Here is a 17,940-nt window from a genome sequence, read left to right as displayed (position 1 = left end):
GAGCCAACAATCAATTTTCTTCGAGGGGTATTGAGAAAATTAAATGCCAGCTGCACATTTTCTTGAATAACCAGAATAACTGTCTCATGCCATTTCGACAACAATCGTTCATTAGAAATCTCATCTACTGAGCTACTCAGTTATCTTACGTTCTTGATGTTTGAAAGATCCTTTCATAATAGATGAAATAATTAATTTTCTTTGTTTTTGAAGAAGGTAATTTTATTGTTGGTTCCCCGAACGGGCTTGGAATGAAACCTGGGATCTTTGGACTCCGCGGCAAATGGCAAATGCAGATTCCAAGATGTACATGTAAATAAATTTATTACATCAAAAATGTAAAATATGTACATTCAAAGATAGTAATTTTGTAAACATTACAACAACTATTTTGTTTTCATGTTCACACATTCTTTAATTATCTAATTAAATATTGATTTCAATTCTATATTCACAAAAATATTAGAAGGGATCTTAAAAATCAATTATATACATACTGTACAAGTAACAATAAAAGGTAAACCTGAATTTTAGTTTTAGTTCACCACCTTTGCATTTGTCAAACAAAAAGCTGCATTTGTATCTGTGATATATTGCAATTACATTTGGTTTTCATGATACAACATTTTCCCTTTACATGATTGATCTACTTGAAATTGGTCAAACAAATATCAACGATAAGGTTTCACTTGATGGTTCAAGGGATCTCTTGATTTTTGTCCCCAAATAATACAGTCTGGAATTGTCTGTATGATAGTCAAAAGCTACACAATAACCTACATCACTCATTATGAAAAACGGTGAAATAGTTGTCCATCTTCACAGGAAAACTGTTTTCTCTTCAACACTTTACACCTGTTTCCCACTTTGTCTCAGCACAGAAGCCAAGGATTGTACATAGGTCTTTCCAATGGCCATCAACTTGCTCAGTTTTTTCATGATGATGTCCATGTTTGAGAGCCTTTCATCATTGAAAATCTAAAAGAGAAAATTGTACCAAAATTGATTTCATTTACAAATGTTTGAGTGCACTCAGAGAAAGCAACTGCTTGCAACTGTAAGTAATTTACAGTAAGATTATTTATCCAGTCTTTCAGAAGAAAATGAACACTTATCTTTTAAGAATGTGAATTAAAAGAACATGTATGTTATATTATTTTTTGGATTTTTTAGAGGAACTATGATCAAAATATGATTCTTTTAAAAATACCACTTACTTAACAAAAAACAAACAAAAAATAAAATAAAATTCAGCAAGCCCTCATTCATATTCGCATTCACAAACTTTTCTCAATTGCCCAAGAAAATCCATTTTGCAAACAGACAATGAAAAAAGTCAAGCAAGGTGGTTATCTAATGACGCCATCAGGACTTTATCTTACCAAAGTGAATTAATTCAGTCATGAACTCGGCTTCAGGATTGAAAACAACTTACCTCATTTATGCTCCAGGAGACGAAATCAATGCGCTTAAAGATTGGCTTAACTGCTGTCGCTACTTGTTCATCCTGTAGATAGAGGGCGGTATGCTCTGCCAAGTGGTGAAGCTGCAATATAAAATACAGCAGTTATATTGACAACCAAAATAATACGATAGGGATAATTTTTTTCGCTACCTCCTATGTTATGATGGTAAAACGCTTAATTACTAAGTCATGTTCTAGGCGAAATTTGATCTAGGTTCATTAAGGTTCATGGTAAAAAGTCCTCTTTTGAAATGTATTTACCTCTGCATTGAAATCACCTGCTGACTCTAAAAATTTCTTCATCTGCTCAAGTTTTTTCACACGCTTCTGGAGCTGCAACACAAAAAAATAAATTAAAAAAATACATAATATAGTATAATAAAAAAATAATCAAAATGAATGATTAAATAAATAAATGAAATCAGCAACAGAACTGGTACTTTCATGTTTGTAATATCTGATTTTCAGTAAAGAAACTCAATGTTCATTTTAATATGGCAGACGAGTTAAAAATTTCCTTTCAACAGTTGCAGTTTTGTTTTCGATTGAAACTAGCTTACCTTTCTTCTGTACAGCATTGTCTTGATTTTCCTATCAATGCCTGATCCATGATATTCCCGGGCTGCTCGCCTGTGTTCCACTGAAGACCTATACAGACTTTCCTTACTGAGGTTGTTGACAAACTGAACGTGAGACCCAATGTACCTCAGAATAATTGCCTAAAAAAGCAATTAAAGTTTTTAATTTATTTCCTTTAAAGGGTAAATAAATTAAATTATAAACATCATTTCAGAGCTTGTTGCAGCAGTTCATTCATTTATTTATTTTTATTGTACATTTTTACCAATCTCTTTCTCTCTATCTCTCCATTTTATACATTTGTCCCTCTTACCCAGACCACTTTAAATGTACTTCATGAAAGCATTTGCCACAAAAAGGCATCAAACACTGAAAAAGACCACTTTCATCTTTTTTTCACTTACTTCATTTGTGGCAGCGGTATTGCCTTGATTACAGATGCATGTTTTAGCCAGACATCCCCAGCAGAAGTCTTTCCCACAGCGACAAATCATATGAGGACATCCTCCGTTCTTCTCTATAGGAAGTCTACAGTGAGGGCAACGTCTCACAAAGACCACAGCATCTTTAGATCCAGAATCTGAATCATCTTCTGAAAACAATGTGTATCCAGTTAAAATGCTGTATATTTAAAGATACTTAAAATCAAGTCAATGTAAAAGGACATTTTATTTGCTTTTTTTAAATATTCAATTCCTTTAGTCTCTAAAGAGAAAAAAAATATGCATATTAAATGCTGATATTAAATGACATTGAGCAAAAATTGATTGATTTCAGCATCCAAAACAATTTAAAGATGAAAAGAACTGAAAGTTCTGAAAAACATGCCAGAAAATATTTTTTTAGTTTATGGAATTACTTAATAATAAAAAAGAAATTGTTTCAAAAGGGACAACATGTTTTTGAACTTCAAGGTACAATTGACTTTTTTATCAGTACATAAGAAACAATGAAAAACCTATTTCATCAAACTTACTTCTTACTGTCAGCTTGCGTTGGTAATCGTCTGCTAGGTCACACCTAGCTGGCCAATGAGACGCTTTCAAACACTTGAAACAGACAGCAGTGCCACACTTACAGGACACAGACACGGATTCCTCGGCTGCGTGACCTGGTAACAGAAAACAACTGAATTTTACCACACCTTTACATGCTGATTTATCTCTTCTTATACTGGTGGTAATTATTTTTGTATTTCGGATTGCTGCAGTTTTCATTTTTCATATTTTAATCTAAATAACTCTTTATCATTATCTTTATTAACACAATAAAATCTTTATTGCTGGGTTTACTTCATGCTATAAGCTTCAACAGTTGTAAAATCAGAAATTTCATGTTGGATGCTGCCTAAGTCACCTTTAGCCATGATCATTCTGCCACACTTGTGGTTAGGGCACCACTTGAGGTTCTCCTCCATGCTCAAAGCCAGCTCGTGTTTCTGCATCAGGTGACGTCTGACTGTCCTGACATCCACCAAAGACACCAGTGTCGCCGTGTCAAGTCTGGAGGAGCACTGGTATTCCTGGAGAGTTAAGGTGCATATAATTCAGGCCTTAAAGTGATAAAACCCCTCAAATGTAAATACTTGGGTGTTATTTTCATAATGTGTTATTAACACAAGTTACATACATTCCAGCGCGCCAGAGATAGAAAACTCAAACTCCTTCTCCCCTCGACACCCTAACGGGTATAAGAAGGATGACAAAAGAAGATATAAAGGGTAACACATACCCATGTTTGGGGACTTTTAAGACATTTAAGTTTGACATTATTTTTGATAGTTTTATAAATATAAATACACACATTATTATCACAAGTCATATAAATGGTAACACACAAATCCACTTACTGGACAATACAGGATCATATCTCCCTGCTGCACCTTGCTCTCAATGTGCTGTTGCCAACAGTTACGACAGAACCAATGATAACAAGGGCTGATGGCCACGCCCATGGCATACCCCTGGGACGTCCACTCAAAGCAGATATTACAGTACTCTTCACTTTGCCTGTAGACAACATAGGTGTCTTCCTCACAGGTTTCATCCATCTATGGAATAGAAACATACTGTACATTCTGTTTGGTGGTTAATGATATCAATTTTAATCGAAATTTAATTAAATTCAGTGCAAATATATGAATATGCATGCCTTTGATGTTTACTCATTTTTTTAAAATAGTGTTTCAGTATAAAAATTATTAATATCATCATCATATAATTTCTTCTATCAACATATTGTTAAAAAGAAAAAGAAGCATTCTAAACAATCAGATATTATTATTATTATTATTATTATTATTATTATTAATACTTCTGATTATCCAGATACATCTTAATAATATATCAAGTTATCCAAATATAATTTTATACATAACTCCACTACCAATATCCCATAAATAAACGGAGGCATACCTCAGTGTTAGCCTCAGAATCTCCAATCAGAGTGCTATATAATTCTGCTGGAAGCCCTGAAGCAGTTTCCCATTTGCAAGCTGAACTCAGAGTGTCAAACACGAGAGATGCTTTACTCACTGTCATCGGTGGAGCAGAGGTTGTGTAAAAACTGAAAATTAAACAGTATCCAATATTATGAGATTCTCAATGTTCTTGTGTTCCATTTCAATAAATTAAAAGATACCTTTAAGAACAACCACCCATCAGCACTTTTATACATCAAAAACTTTGTAATTTGCAGAAAAAATAACTTTTGGAGTGAGATTTTAAAAGTTTACAAGCTTCATTGACCAACAAGTCTACAACAGGACAACCGACATTTAAGAGTCATAGACACTCTATTTCTGATTTAAAATATCTGTACCACCCTTACCATTCAAAAGGCAGCATGCAGATATAAACAGCAGTTGCTGACACCAGGGCATCCACTGAGGCATAGACACCCATGTCATTCAGAGTTTCAATCCTCACCGTCTCCATCTTGAAGTTGCCTTTCAAACTTACCCTAAAAAAACAAAATCTTGCAACATGAACAAAATAACTGGATTTGGTTTAACATTTATAAAAAATCAAAAATCTGACAAATTTCAAAATGCCTAAACCTACACTTCATATCATATTATTTCACATTATGAAAATAGTAAAAAAAAAAAAAAAACTTCATACTCATTTATCATAACATGTTCACTTACTTCACAGTAGCCTGTGTCCCTGCTCCACCCTCAGGTAAAACCTGCACTACCAGATAACTGTGGAGGTCCAAACGAGACACTTGACTGCGTAAAATGGTGTCCTTCCTGACCTGTTCCAACACAAACTTGGAAATGTCAATGGTGAATGTCCTTGGAATACAATTGCCTTCTTTATAGTAGTCGCCGTATGTGGATTGTAGAACTTCAGGAGCAATGGCGTCGTTGGTCGTGTCAATTATGACGGGGATGGAGACACAGGGATGACGTTTAGATGACTGCTTTGTCAATTTGGCTGATGGCTTTTCCCCCTTTTTCTCCTTATTTATATCTTTTTCGATAATTTCCTCCTTTGGTCTAAATTCATAGTATTCATCAGCTGGGAAGAACACTTTATTGTCTTTGGAGGTGTCTTGAGAGACAGGAAGAGAGGGTGTAGATATTTCTTGAGCCTCTCCTTGAAACAATCCACTGTTGTAGCTCCCTTTCGCCTCCACAGCTCTGTCAACTAAGTCGCTGAGGACAGTGTTAGATCTTTCTACACTGTCCCAGTCCAAAGTGAAGTGGTGCTCATCTTCCCTAGTGGTGTCCTCAAGTTCCACTTCATCTTCACTGCTGTAAAAGTTGTCAAACTGCTCCTCATATTCAGTAACCTGACTGCTCCATCTCAGCTTCCCTCTTTGCTTTGTTGCTCCTTTCTTTGAGATTTTTGAACTGCCATTGTTGTTGTGTTCTGCATCTGAAGATAATACAGAATACAGCTTACTTAAAATGAGGATATTAAGAAGTAATGATGATTAAAATTAACTTTGCAAGTGTGAACAAACTTGTTAATATTATTTTTTAAAAGTATTTGTATGCTTTTTTAAATTAATATAACACAAAGTCTTGCCTTCAGTAAAATCATTATTTTTGTAAACATATTTTAACTTCTCAACCCAAAATGTGCTTACTTGAAAAAAAACTAAATGGGCAAAATAATAAAAAATTAAGAATACCCATGAATCGTAAAGCCTTACCCTCATAACTGGATACATCTTGATCTCTAATATACTTCTTATTATGTGTGATTGAGCTGGTCTTAGGACAAGGGTAGTATATTTCGTAGCTGACAGCATGCTGCACAGTGTCCACAACTTCCTCTCCAGTACTCTCTTCGTCATAATCTACTCCATACTTTTTCCTCATTTTTGCCAGCCGCTTTTCCCTTTTCTTCTGGCTTCTTTTACCATTACCAGACTTAACAAGCACGCTGGCTGCATTGAAGTATGCGTGTCCCTGTGGTTTGATCTCAATACAGCTCCCATTTCTTCCCGAGCTGCAATAACTAATACAGTCAGCGTGTTGTTTGATTTTGTGGTGCTCAAACAAAGAAACCTTGCAGTCTTCATTTTTCCATTCACCCTCATGTATACTTTGCTTTAAGAGCTTTGGGAGTTTCCATCGGCCCTTCTTGTTGAGGGAGTAGGTAACGCCACCTGACTGAAGACCCCCATCTTCGATATCATCTCCAACGCCCTTGGCAGAGGAGTGTTTTAACAGGGATGCTTCGGCGGCGTAGCAGCGTTGGTAGTGAGAGTTTGAGGCTCTCAGGGTGTTGCCCGAGTGGACGTTACGTTTCCAGCCTTTCCAAACCATATTTGAAGCTTTGTCTTTGTTATCTGAATAGAACCGCAAGACAATGATAGCAATATTTACATTCTAACTTCTAAGTACCTGTAGATCTAGATATGCAAGGATGTTAATAAATTTCAATAATAATTAGAGTAAATGTCACATGCAAAATACATTTCCCAACAGCAAAACTAGCAATAGGCAGCATAATCAATATATATATTTAAACTTCACATCACTTTAATTAACATTTTAGCTTGCTCTAATTCAGCATTTCAAATCATGCATTTCAAATGCAAAGAACGAGGGGTTTCTTTTGTATATACTTCCGCATAATTTATGATTTAGTAAAATATATTTCTACCTTAAAATTATATGTCATGCCAACAACAGTACCTGTATAAATATTCTCCCCTTTTCTTCGTTTCTTCTCCTTGTTTTCTGTTTTGGAATACTGACAGATGTATATCCTAACTTCATATTAATACCGTTCGATGATCCAACTTTCTACTGCTTGTGCAAGACCTACGTTCTATTTTTAACTTGTTTTATTGGGGCAATAAAGCAGCGTTAAGTGTAATAGTTGCATTAGTTTTGTAAAAAAATGTTTTCCAATAAAACAAATAAAACCACAAATCAAATAAATTTTTACATGAAATAATAACTTTTATTGATATTTTATAATATAAAAGTATTTATAAAAATATACACCTTGATATGATTTCTTGCAGTATGTAAAACTTTTTTTAATAAAAAGGGACTAGCTTTACATAAAATTAAAGCTGTCACCTGAGGGAAAGGGACATTCCTAATTTCTTTTTTACTTTAAGGCAACAATATACAACGACATGATTTAAAAAAGAAAACAGACTTAGAACACTAGGTAAATATGTTGTTAATTCATTCTGTATTGCTATTTTTGTACGTGGAAACTGTTACCCGTCTTTTACAACGGTGAGGTCAAGCTGTTTACGTTGTGCACACTGACCACTACTGCCACTGACACTGTGTAACTTAGCCGGCTTTGCCATATAAATTATGATCATATCTGTAATGTTTGCTGCTGGGCATGGAACTTAAGCCTGATAATAAGGCTAGACTTTAAGACCAAAGTTGAGTTTTATTTTGACAGTTTGATCATATTGAATCCAGTATAACATTTACGAAAGTGAAAAAATAAATAAATAAAAATAAATAAATAAAATAAAGAAGGTGAATGCATTAAAAACCAATAGCCAACACTGAAAGTCAGCCAATATGGTTTTATTTTGAACTTGAAGGGGGCCAGTTTTGGAATGTAAAACTTGAACTAGTTTTCGGCAAATTTTATACATAACTGGCCACAACAATGCTCTGTGTAAATTATAATTGTTGGTTTTGTGTGAAAGGAATATGGTGTCCACAATTAATTGTAGTCCATTTCTCATTAGTTGTACGTGTGCCATTCATTCCATATACTGACTCAATATGTACAGCTAGATCCTGTATTGATCATTTGGGGCCTTAGAGGTTGATTTACTTCTTGGACTACCATTTTTTCACACCAGTAATAGATTTATGTTTGAATGGAATGGTGACTATAAATATATCCTGAGAATGCCAGGCCTGATTTATTAATACTGCCATCCTTTGGTGGTTCTTATGATCCCATATGATTCTATAAGCAGTATATCATTCTTTACATTCTTTATTATCTCACATCAAGAATATATGACTACAGTGTATATGTTGGGTGAACACTTTTGATCATATGTATAACTGTGACCATAGGTTTATGGCTAGCAATAGCAAAGGGAGTTTGGCATACTCTTCTAAACAAAGTGGATTTTTTTTTACTGCAAAACTTATTTCTTAATTTGAAATGGCAAAGGATCTTGATCAGATTTTGTTTCAGATAAGACATATCTCGGTCAAAGGGTGGTTTGTTTGCTCCCCCCCCCCCTTTTCTCTACCCCACCTTGCTACTGCTGCCTCAGGTCTCTGTCTGCACATGCTATGTCATCTATGTACCAAGGAACCTCTATTTAAGTCCAGTAGGCTTTCAAGGAGTGTGAACTGGTGGCAGCTTACTAGTGCTAGTAATGACACAGGAGGACAGTTTTTTATAATTGGGATTACTCAAAAGATAAAAAATGACAGAAAGTTAGTAATTTGGATTATTTACCAGGATACTAGCATAATAACTTTAGTTCAGAGTACATGAGAGATTTTTTTTTAATGTGAAACATATTCATGCAGCTTTCTTTGTTATTATGGATTTTAAAGAATTTCAAAGGGATTTGAGTTTTATTTAGAAGGACCTAATTTTGATTTCAGTTAGATTATAAGATTATTTTTAGGTTCAGGATTTTGATGAATTGAAATTTTTGACCACAATCTTTGTGCTAAATTCATTTCAGTGTGTCAACTGAACAGAGTTTACCTCTAGAAATTAACTGGTTAAAATGTAGTTGACAATTTGTTTGCAGGTGGTGTCTGTAGTTTATGGCATGACATAAAATAGTCCTCGATATCCCTGATAAAAAACCCTGTTTGTCTGGTGTTTCAGGTTCTGTAGACCACAATAGTAAGACTATGGCAGGAAGATATGATGATATTGGAGCAGACAAACCCCTCTTTGGAGAGACCAGACCAAGGGTAAATATTTAAATGTATATTTTTATTGAGCTTATATTTAATATATACCTTAGAAATTAATATCTGCCAGGAGCTTTTAAAATGAATGTTTTAATCAAAAGTATGTTTCAGGTCTATATAAGTGTAATCATGAATGTAGCATGCAAAATTTTATTCTATTTTATATTCTATTTTATTATATTTTATTCTTATTTTCAGGACCGGGTTTTCAACCTCGTGCTTGGACTCGTAACACTAATACTTGTACTGGTAAGTGTCATTTATCACCAGAGAAAGGTTCTGTATATTTTGTGCATAGGGCAGTTTGTACAATTATATATCAGTAAAAGATAAAATCTATTGCAGTCTAGTAAGTTCTAGTAAGTATTATTCTGAAACATAAAGCATGGCTCCTATCTTATATCATAGGTGCAATATTTCATTTCTTCATACTCATCTGCTAGTTTACCTTATGTAGGAGGGGAAATAAATTTTAGAATTAAAGTTTAGATCAGTTCCTCAGTTACTGCTCTTATATAAAACATCCCCCCCTGGTAATGGATTTAGAGAGTCACGTATCTACTGGCACTGCTGATGAGATTCAATTTCAAATGTTAAATACATAATATTCTGTCTCTTTTAAAAATCCCAAACAGATAAGACTTCTTTGAAACTTGTTTCAGGTTACACTAATCAGTGCATTTGTTTTCCCACAATGGCCTCCAGATCCTGTGAATATTTATTTTGCCAGCTGTATATTATTAGTTTGTGGAGCTAACTCGGTGCTGGTAAGTATCTATTTCAAAATGATGATACGAGGCCTTTTCGAACCAATCATTAGATCTTAAGGGCCATTCAGAATGGATGTTGGGTGACCATTGGGAATCAGCGGGTCAGCCATATTTAGTCAGAGGATCAGTTAGTACTCGGATCATCTATTCTGAATGGCCCTGTCTTTGGCAATTAAGACTGGCAATTAAGTTCTCAATCTCTCAAAACAAAACAGTGCAGCTGTATTGTTAGTTCATAACATCAAATCTGAAATGTGAAAAAGCCTTCATTTTAATTTCACAATATTTCATATAGTATGCTCAGTATGCTGCTAGATTTGGAATTCCCTCCTGATGTACATTCAACCACATAAAGTTTGAAGTTCTTATTGGGTATAATTATTGAAGTCAAGAAGATACAGTAAAAATTTAATGATAATGGGGAATACCCGCTTTAAGGGTCTGCCGCTAGATGGCGTGGGGGTGAAAGCAGTCCTTCTAAAATCTCGCAGAATCTCGCTCACGGCTTTACACCAGAGTTTAACATGGAGCGTGTGCACGCGTCGCTGACAGTGAACCAACTCAAACGCAATTTACTTGAATGTGGTGCCATAACATCTGGATGAAAATGTGAATTGACTGGAAGGTATGTGTTTTCTTTTCATTAAGTGCTTGAAAAACACGAATGCTAACTATTTTCCTTGAAAAAATCAAAAATTAGTCGAGGTGTGTGTGTCAAATCTGACATGTTATGTACATGTACATGTAGACTACTGTAGGTACGAGTAGGCCTACGCTCATATTTTGTTTTAGTAGCACGAAAGATTTTTATACTTAGTAAATGTACTTATTTATTTTCTTTATAAGGTTACCCAAAGAAGGCCCATATATCGGGGGCAAAGCCTGAAACTGTCGATTTCAGGACCCCAGGACAGCCAACTTCAAGAGCAGGATAAAATGATTACTTCAGGAATCTTACCTATCACTTCACATCAGCGGCAAAGATTGATGTAGCCACCAGTAATGCCTACCCTAAAGCTGACTTACAGGCGGCTGTGATGGACAACAACTATTGCCAAGTGCCATGAAAAGAATAAAGCATGGATAGAGGGAATGATGTAAGTGAAAACAGAGGTCTACTATTAAGAATCGGGCACAAATATGAGAAAGAATTATCAAACTAGGTGATAGGTGACATCATAGAATTATAATATTGTATCTAAACTAATCTAAATTGTATCTATTTAATGCTGTAACCATCTACCATGCTTTAATGGGATATGAATATTTCAGGTTGAGGAACAAACAGCGAAGGACACTGAGTAAGCAAGTTATAACAAGGAAAGAGCGCAATCTGACACAAGGAGAGACAATGGCGGATCACTGCCTCAAGATTTGGAGAGATAATTGCAGCTACAGAGAAGAAGTATATAAACAAACTGTATGAATCATTGTTGTGTCCAAAACCGTTGCAGACACATGACAGTTGGACCCGGACCTGATTTCCCCTTTTTGAATGTGTATCTCGTGCACGAATCTGGGCCTAAAGAAAACCTGCAAATACTTTACTCAGTTAGAAGGCCAGATGTTCATTACGAATCGCCCATTCTGCTATTTTGTTGTGTTTACATTTAAAGATCTGTTTGTGGGGTTGATTCATTCTGACACTGGATATTTTTCTGCATGTATTTTGCAGTGCCATTTAAAAAAAAAAATGTTTTAACTAAAATGAAATAATTTGGTGGTGCTATATTCTTTACAAAAAGTACTTATGTGTTTATGCTGTTTTTAATAATATTTAACTGTAATGAGAAAAAACTATGATGCTATTTTGTAAAGTATTTTTAGTGGGATGAAATAATTTGATAGTTGTATTTACAGCAAATAATTTGGTTTTTCTGCTTTTAAAAGAATTTTCAAAGTGCTGACATAATGTGGTGGTTCTATTCAAGTAAAATAATTCATAAGTACTATTTTGTAAAAAGGAACAAAAAAACTGTTCATTTGTAAAATGTTTGCTTTCTTTAATTTTTACTTCTTAAACTGTTACAAAAAGTTTTCCATACCTACAGTAATCCATTGGCTGAGAAATTGCAGCTATATAATCAGGAAAGTTATAGCACAAATAAATTATCTAAGTATTACATGGTTTCATGGTTTTTACTATGGACTGAATAATTATTTTGTTTAAATAAAACATTTGGTTTTGCTGCTTTTTAATGAATTTTCAGAGCGATGAAATAATATGGTGTCTCTACTCAAGTAAAACAATTCAGAAATGCTATTTTGTAAAAAAAAAAAAGAAGAAAAACTGTTCATTTATAAAATGTTTTCTTTCTTTAAATTTTATTTCTTAAACTGTTACAAAAAGATTTCCAAACATGCATTATTCCATTGGCTGAGAAATTGCATCTATACATGTACACATAAATTATCTAACTATACCTAGTTTTATGATTCTTAAGATGTACTGAATAATTTTTTTAAATAAAAATAATTATTTAATTAACATTACCGGTCATGCTCAATACATCAATAAAAAAGGATATTACTTAATAACACAACCTTATGCGGGTAGAAGGCTACCGGCACTTATGTATATTTACTGACAACTCTTCTGAAATTACGGACATAAGAAGAAAACGCACTTTGATAAATCGTACTTCCTAGGGGCACTTTCTTGCTATGGAGCTCTCTTTCCAAAACTTAATAAGTTTTTCCAAGATCAATTAACCTTTCTACGTGTATTCTTTTTGAGGCAACTCGTCTATCTTTAGGGGCCTAATTACTGGGCCTGGGTCAAGTTGTAACTGTCCTTTTAACATGGAAGGTGTGTTGACATGGGCAACCCTTCACTTCAAACGAAGCCCTGAATCCTCAGGAAAATTATGCCCACCTTGCCGACTTTGACATTCAGGTACACAACAATACTGAGGCATGTTTATTAAGGCCAGTGCCACAGTCCAACGTATATGATATCCAACATTGCGACTGTGGAAGGACTGAATTCACACTAGCGACACCTGGCGCCAAGCGGGCTGGTATACCTCATTGCCAATAAAACAGTGCCAGTCCATTAAATTTAAATCAGCCTGTACTTGTTCTGCCAATTCAGACATTGAAGTGGTATTGACAAAATTTGCATCAGAGATACTAGAAATTTGCATCATATTTCATCTTTGAAATTGATATTTTAAATTCACCATTCACCATGACTTGTTTGAAATTGCCAAAGATATCGAGTTCTTCATTTTGATTTTTCAGATATTCTGGTACAGACAAGGGGATTTGGAGCCCAAATTCAGGACACTTATTTATTTCAACGTATTCTGTATCATATTACTGGCAGTCTGCTGTAACTTGTATATTCATTTAAAGACCAAATAACTTGTCTGTATATAGTGTGTATCACATACAATGATTAGGGGCATTGTTTGTAAATCTGTGAATATTGTGTCTATGTAAATATGTATCAGAATGGTTTCTGAGATTGTTGTTCTCAGGATGTGTATGAAGATCTTTTGTTTATCATGTTCTCATCTCTATTAAGAACTGAGATCCTCAGATTTTCACAATTTTTCGTGGTTTGTTTTACATCTCATTGTATTAAGGCAATTACATAAACGACGTATGTATGTATGTATACAGAGTAATAATTGGCTGTCTGCCAATAAGTTCACATGACCCAGTTACTGTAAAGGCCAACCTAAATTTACTTTTTAATTCTGCCAAAAGATAAATGTTAAGACTGTTTTAATATAAACTTGATTAGGGATAAAAAATATATATGGCACAGAGATTTTTTTATACATTCCAACTGACGAATGTTAATGGCAATGGTTAGGGAAAGGATTATGAAGATGTGCCCTTTTGCATTAAAAATGCCTAATTTCCTGTAATGTTTCACACTCAAATTCTGACCTTAAAAGTATAAAAATATATTTAAGTACATATTAAGTCCTTCAAACAAAAACACTGTTTATGAAATGTAACGAACAGGTACCTAATGTTTTTTCACTTTGGAATATCTTATTTATGTTGTTGGTGTTTTGTTTTTTAACTTCTAGTACGCAATTTAAGTTTTTTATTGTTGAAATTTTTTTTGTTATTAATGTATGGTTATTTTGAAAAATGTTAGGGATAGATTTATTCAGAGGTAAAAGTACATCTTTTGTGGTTGGTCAGATAAAAACACGAGTTTTTTTCACGAGTGTTTAATTTCATTTTCAAACATTGAATAGGAAATGTTTGTTTAGATTGCTAAATGCATAACAGGCAGCTTTAATGAAGAGTGAAAAAACAAATAGGTAAGGTCATTAGGTACTCTCAGAAAGTACTTTTGAGCTTTGACATAAATGATAAAAAATTTGAAGATGCAATTTTAGTGCACTTTTATGGCTGATTGAGTGATTAATTCAGTTTATTCCTTGGCATGTGAATGTTATTTCAGAACTAGTAGAAGTGGTTTATGTTCCTTAGGGACCATTCCCAGACACTGTCGTACTAACTGTGGATCAATCTATCTCCAAGGGGATTCTCACTAAATTGCAATTAACTCAAGCAGCTTAAATGTCTGTCACGCCCACTGAAGCTGTTAGGGGATGATTATCATTTAGCAGCTTTAGCAGGCATGCCAGACATCTAAGCCGCTTAAGCTGAGAGCAATTTAGCAAGAAAACCCCTCAGAGATGGATCGATCCAGTTAGATCGACCTAGGCATGGGAACCCAGTCTTAGTAAATCTTAGCTAGATTATCAAGTTTTCTATCTCTCACAGGGTGTGCTTCAACCCTAGGCTGCTTGATGTGAGAAGGACCTAGTACTGTTATATTGGTGCTAAAACTGATGTACAGGGTTACATTTTACAAGTTATTATTATGTCATCTAAATAAGTTCGTAACCCTGTTTTGAAAGTCGTTTTACTTTTGTAAGGTTGATTCAACAACTTTGATTTACACTATGCTTTTATATTGGCGTGCAACTGAGCATGTTCAATTCATAGTTTATTTGTAAGTGTAGTTTCTTGTGTTCTCCAGCTTTTATAGTCTACATAGCAGAACACATCAACATTCAACAGTTTTGTGTAGTCACTTTATTTATTTAGTTATTACTTGGGGGTGGGGCAGTGTCTATCATGAAAGATCAAAAATAGAAGGCTCTATGTAGCATATAATGAACAGCATGGAAATACAATTTCCAAATGTTCAGTAGAAAAAAAAATTGTGAACATTTTTTTCCAGATTTTGAGATATGATGTATATTTCATTGTCCTAGACACTTGTATGAAATGGTGATAAAATAAAATAAAAACAAACTAGTCCTGTACATTTTGGTTTATTTCACACACCTAAGTTGTTGACTAGAATGTTCTTTGGTTGTAAAAAAAGTTTTCAATTTTAGTCAAATTCAAATAAATATAAAATTTTTAAAAATTCCAAAATTTTGTATTTAAAGGCACAATGTAAAGCAAGAAGTCCGTGTTCACATACATATGTTCATAATCTCACAGTCACATAGAGACCTTTACAAAGATATTTTCCTTGCCCAAAGTAGATTTAAGCACAACAAAAGCCAAAGTCGATGATCTCAAGAAGAAAAGGGCTAAACTAAACTCAAACCCACACCTAATACACCAAATGGCTATTACTAAAGTATTTTCTTAATATTTGTTTCATAAAGTCTTTTACAAACATCTATCGGTATAATACAGCAAGTTTTGTAAATTGGACTGCTTAGAAGACTGACATCTGCACTTCTATGAAATTATGATATGAGTAAATTGCTTTCTTTATGACCCAACCATCCTCTGAAAAATAGTCGAGCAATGTGCATTGCTGTTACATTAACAGATGTTCACATATTTGGTTACATAAAAAATGCACTTTAATGCCTGATAGCTGGACCTACATGCATCAAGTATAATACAAGACCTATGATAACATTTAAAGAACAATATATTTATATGCCAATAAATAGACTGAATAATTAGGTCAATAGGACCTCGACATTTTCATACATAGACAACTGAATTAACAGTTATGAAGAGCAACAGTCTATGTTATATTGAGTCAATGTAACACTGGTAGTTGAGATGCAATCATACTGATAGTTAGCCCCCAGCTTGCCCTGTTCAAGTTTGGAAAATAGATGCCATGTGAACATCTATAGTTTTAACAATTTCCATAGCATTTCCATAAAATAAATGCCACAAGTCAGGACTGATGTCATCAGTAACCCTCGCCTACAGGTGCATTGTGTTTTCTTACACATATAACACATATGTTCAGGCACAATGTTCAATGATCAAACAATTGCAATACATTACACTCCTAAGCTTTTCTATCCATTCTGTACTATTTCTATGGCTTGTTGGTGTCATGAGTCTGAAGGATCATCCACTGCTGATTGACTCTTTTCAACTTCTCCATCAGAGGCTGAGCCAATCAAATCCGAGCTCTCAGAAGGCAGCATGGGGTCTGTAGGGGGAAAAGTATAAAGAACTGATTATCTCTTTAGTGGAGATAGTGTATTTATTTGAAGATATTCCAGCATCTTGTCCTCAATGATATTCATTTCTACCATAACAATTGCATTATTACTAAGAAAAAAGGCTTCAAGAAAGAAAAAAGACATACTGGTTGTAAAAAAATATGAATAATCTTTTTCAAGAAATTTGGGGAAAATGATCTGTCAACAGCTAGGAAAATAATATACAAAGGAGTTCTATATGAGCTGGTGAAGCTGAATGAGATAACTGCAATAAACAGCAACTATGAATATATTGACTCTTTTGACATGATTTAAAAAATGATTCATGAAAAAACTGTGATAAAAAGACAACAAGAAAACCCTCTACATACCAGACAAAGAGGTCATCATGAGTTCCCCATCATTACTGTTGGACTGGACAAAGGACCCTGCGGCCGAGGACATCACCAGGTGTGTGGTCACTCCTGAGCCATCGTGTCCACCACTGTCCAGGCTGGAGGCATCACTGGTCACCATGACGAGACCCCCAGGCACTGCCACACTGTCCCCTATTTCTGTTTGGTCAACTTCGGAGTTTATTACCTACAGAATATACAATGTTGGTTTTAAGGAAATGTACAGTACTTATGGGCATCAGCTTGTCGACCGCTGAACAACTTTGTGTTGATCACATGTAGAAACAAACCAGTTCAAGCTGACGTATGTACAGGCAACCAACATCAGTTAAAATATGAAAACTGACAAAGTAATACAGCAATATGTTAGTGCATTTCATATTAAGAAGTTGGTCAAATATGATCTCCTATTCAAGTTATAGATACAAACTATGACACTACTGTTTCTGTACAAAATACTTGTTGAAAATTCAATTATAGCTTCACTGAACATGATCTATTTAACCTAAAGACAACTGTTAACACTTTTTTTTCTTTTGTTAGTTGGTTACAAGATATAAAACATTTTATGACAATTTGCTGTACCACACTGCAATTATATATCTGATTCTAACTACTCATCTTTTACTGGGTCAGATTTCATCCAAATGCCATTCAATAATAATAATAATAATAATGATATCAATTTATAATTGCATGGTATAAAACTTTGGTTCTGCTGGAGCAAGTTACTTAGACAGTGGGAGTTTTTTAAGGTTTATGCATACATTTTTGCCTTAAAGATGCATACAAAGTCAATTTTTTGTCACAAAAACCAACCAAATGCCAGCATATAGTTTCAAGTAGTATAACTAAGAGAATTACCAAA

The 17,940-nt window shown here is 34.3% G+C and overlaps 3 protein-coding genes and 1 long non-coding RNA gene across 12 annotated transcripts in view; 2 read left to right on the top strand and 2 right to left on the bottom strand.

Moving 5' to 3' along the window:
* Positions 1-307: 307 nt before the first annotated feature.
* LOC106161030 (uncharacterized) lies at positions 308-7,374 on the bottom strand. 2 transcript variants are annotated; one of them, XM_013537860.2, is made up of 13 exons: positions 7,200-7,374; positions 6,209-6,850; positions 5,193-5,928; positions 4,874-5,005; positions 4,459-4,609; positions 3,894-4,094; positions 3,401-3,566; positions 3,021-3,155; positions 2,449-2,633; positions 2,026-2,184; positions 1,727-1,798; positions 1,436-1,546; positions 308-978 (listed from the first exon to the last, which is right to left on the bottom strand). In XM_013537860.2, the coding sequence occupies exons 2-13, from the start codon at positions 6,825-6,827 to the stop codon at positions 850-852; spliced, it is 2,796 nt and encodes a 931-aa protein (XP_013393314.1). In that variant the 5' UTR covers positions 6,828-6,850; positions 7,200-7,374; the 3' UTR covers positions 308-849. The 2 variants fall into 2 exon arrangements, with proteins under 2 accessions (XP_013393314.1, XP_013393313.1); XM_013537859.2 differs by having other exon boundaries at positions 2,449-2,636; positions 7,200-7,373.
* Positions 7,375-7,567: 193 nt separating this feature from the next.
* Positions 7,568-15,513, top strand: LOC106161032 (transmembrane protein 243). 2 transcript variants are annotated; one of them, XM_013537865.3, is made up of 5 exons: positions 7,568-7,686; positions 9,352-9,440; positions 9,639-9,689; positions 10,103-10,207; positions 13,454-15,513. In XM_013537865.3, the coding sequence occupies exons 2-5, from the start codon at positions 9,378-9,380 to the stop codon at positions 13,574-13,576; spliced, it is 342 nt and encodes a 113-aa protein (XP_013393319.1). In that variant the 5' UTR covers positions 7,568-7,686; positions 9,352-9,377; the 3' UTR covers positions 13,577-15,513. The 2 variants fall into 2 exon arrangements, with proteins under 2 accessions (XP_013393319.1, XP_013393317.1); XM_013537863.3 differs by lacking the exon at positions 7,568-7,686 and adding an exon at positions 8,763-8,945.
* Positions 10,603-11,675, top strand: LOC147760994 (uncharacterized). The gene is made up of 3 exons (XR_015334945.1): positions 10,603-10,835; positions 11,057-11,307; positions 11,483-11,675. It is a non-coding gene; the product is annotated as an uncharacterized LOC147760994 (long non-coding RNA).
* LOC106161048 (cyclin-D-binding Myb-like transcription factor 1) overlaps positions 15,507-17,940 on the bottom strand; it is a 38,402-nt gene continuing 35,968 nt past the window's right edge. For all 7 annotated transcript variants that reach the window (XM_087014738.1, XM_087014739.1, XM_087014740.1 and 4 more), the window contains exons 17-18: positions 17,049-17,259; positions 15,507-16,664 (exon numbers count right to left, since the gene is read on the bottom strand). In XM_087014738.1, the coding sequence (XP_086870864.1) occupies positions 16,564-16,664; positions 17,049-17,259 (312 nt within the window). In that variant the 3' untranslated portion in view covers positions 15,507-16,563. The remainder of the gene's footprint in view (positions 16,665-17,048; positions 17,260-17,940) is intronic.

The sequence above is a fragment of the Lingula anatina genome, chromosome 6 (assembly GCF_051362555.1).
Source record: "Lingula anatina isolate TDL-2025a chromosome 6, LinAna3.0, whole genome shotgun sequence".
NCBI lineage: Eukaryota > Metazoa > Brachiopoda > Lingulata > Lingulida > Lingulidae > Lingula > Lingula anatina.
Note: the sequence above shows the minus strand (reverse complement) of the source record. Positions and strands in the feature narration are given on the sequence as shown.

Bases quoted from the DNA above. Each gene is read 5' to 3' on its own strand.
- LOC106161030 (XM_013537859.2), bottom strand. From the start codon at position 6,827: ATGGTTTGGAAAGGCTGGAAACGTAACGTCCACTCGGGCAACACCCTG. The intron at 4,095-4,458 runs GTATGCCTCCGT...TCTATTCCATAG, and splicing joins ATTCTGAGGCTAACACTGAG to ATGGATGAAACCTGTGAGGA. The intron at 2,637-3,020 runs GTAAGTTTGATG...CATTGTTTTCAG, and splicing joins ACGCAAGCTGACAGTAAGAA to AAGATGATTCAGATTCTGGA.
- LOC106161032 (XM_013537863.3), top strand. The intron at 9,441-9,638 runs GTAAATATTTAA...TCTTATTTTCAG, and splicing joins TTGGAGAGACCAGACCAAGG to GACCGGGTTTTCAACCTCGT. The intron at 9,690-10,102 runs GTAAGTGTCATT...AACTTGTTTCAG, and splicing joins TAACACTAATACTTGTACTG to GTTACACTAATCAGTGCATT.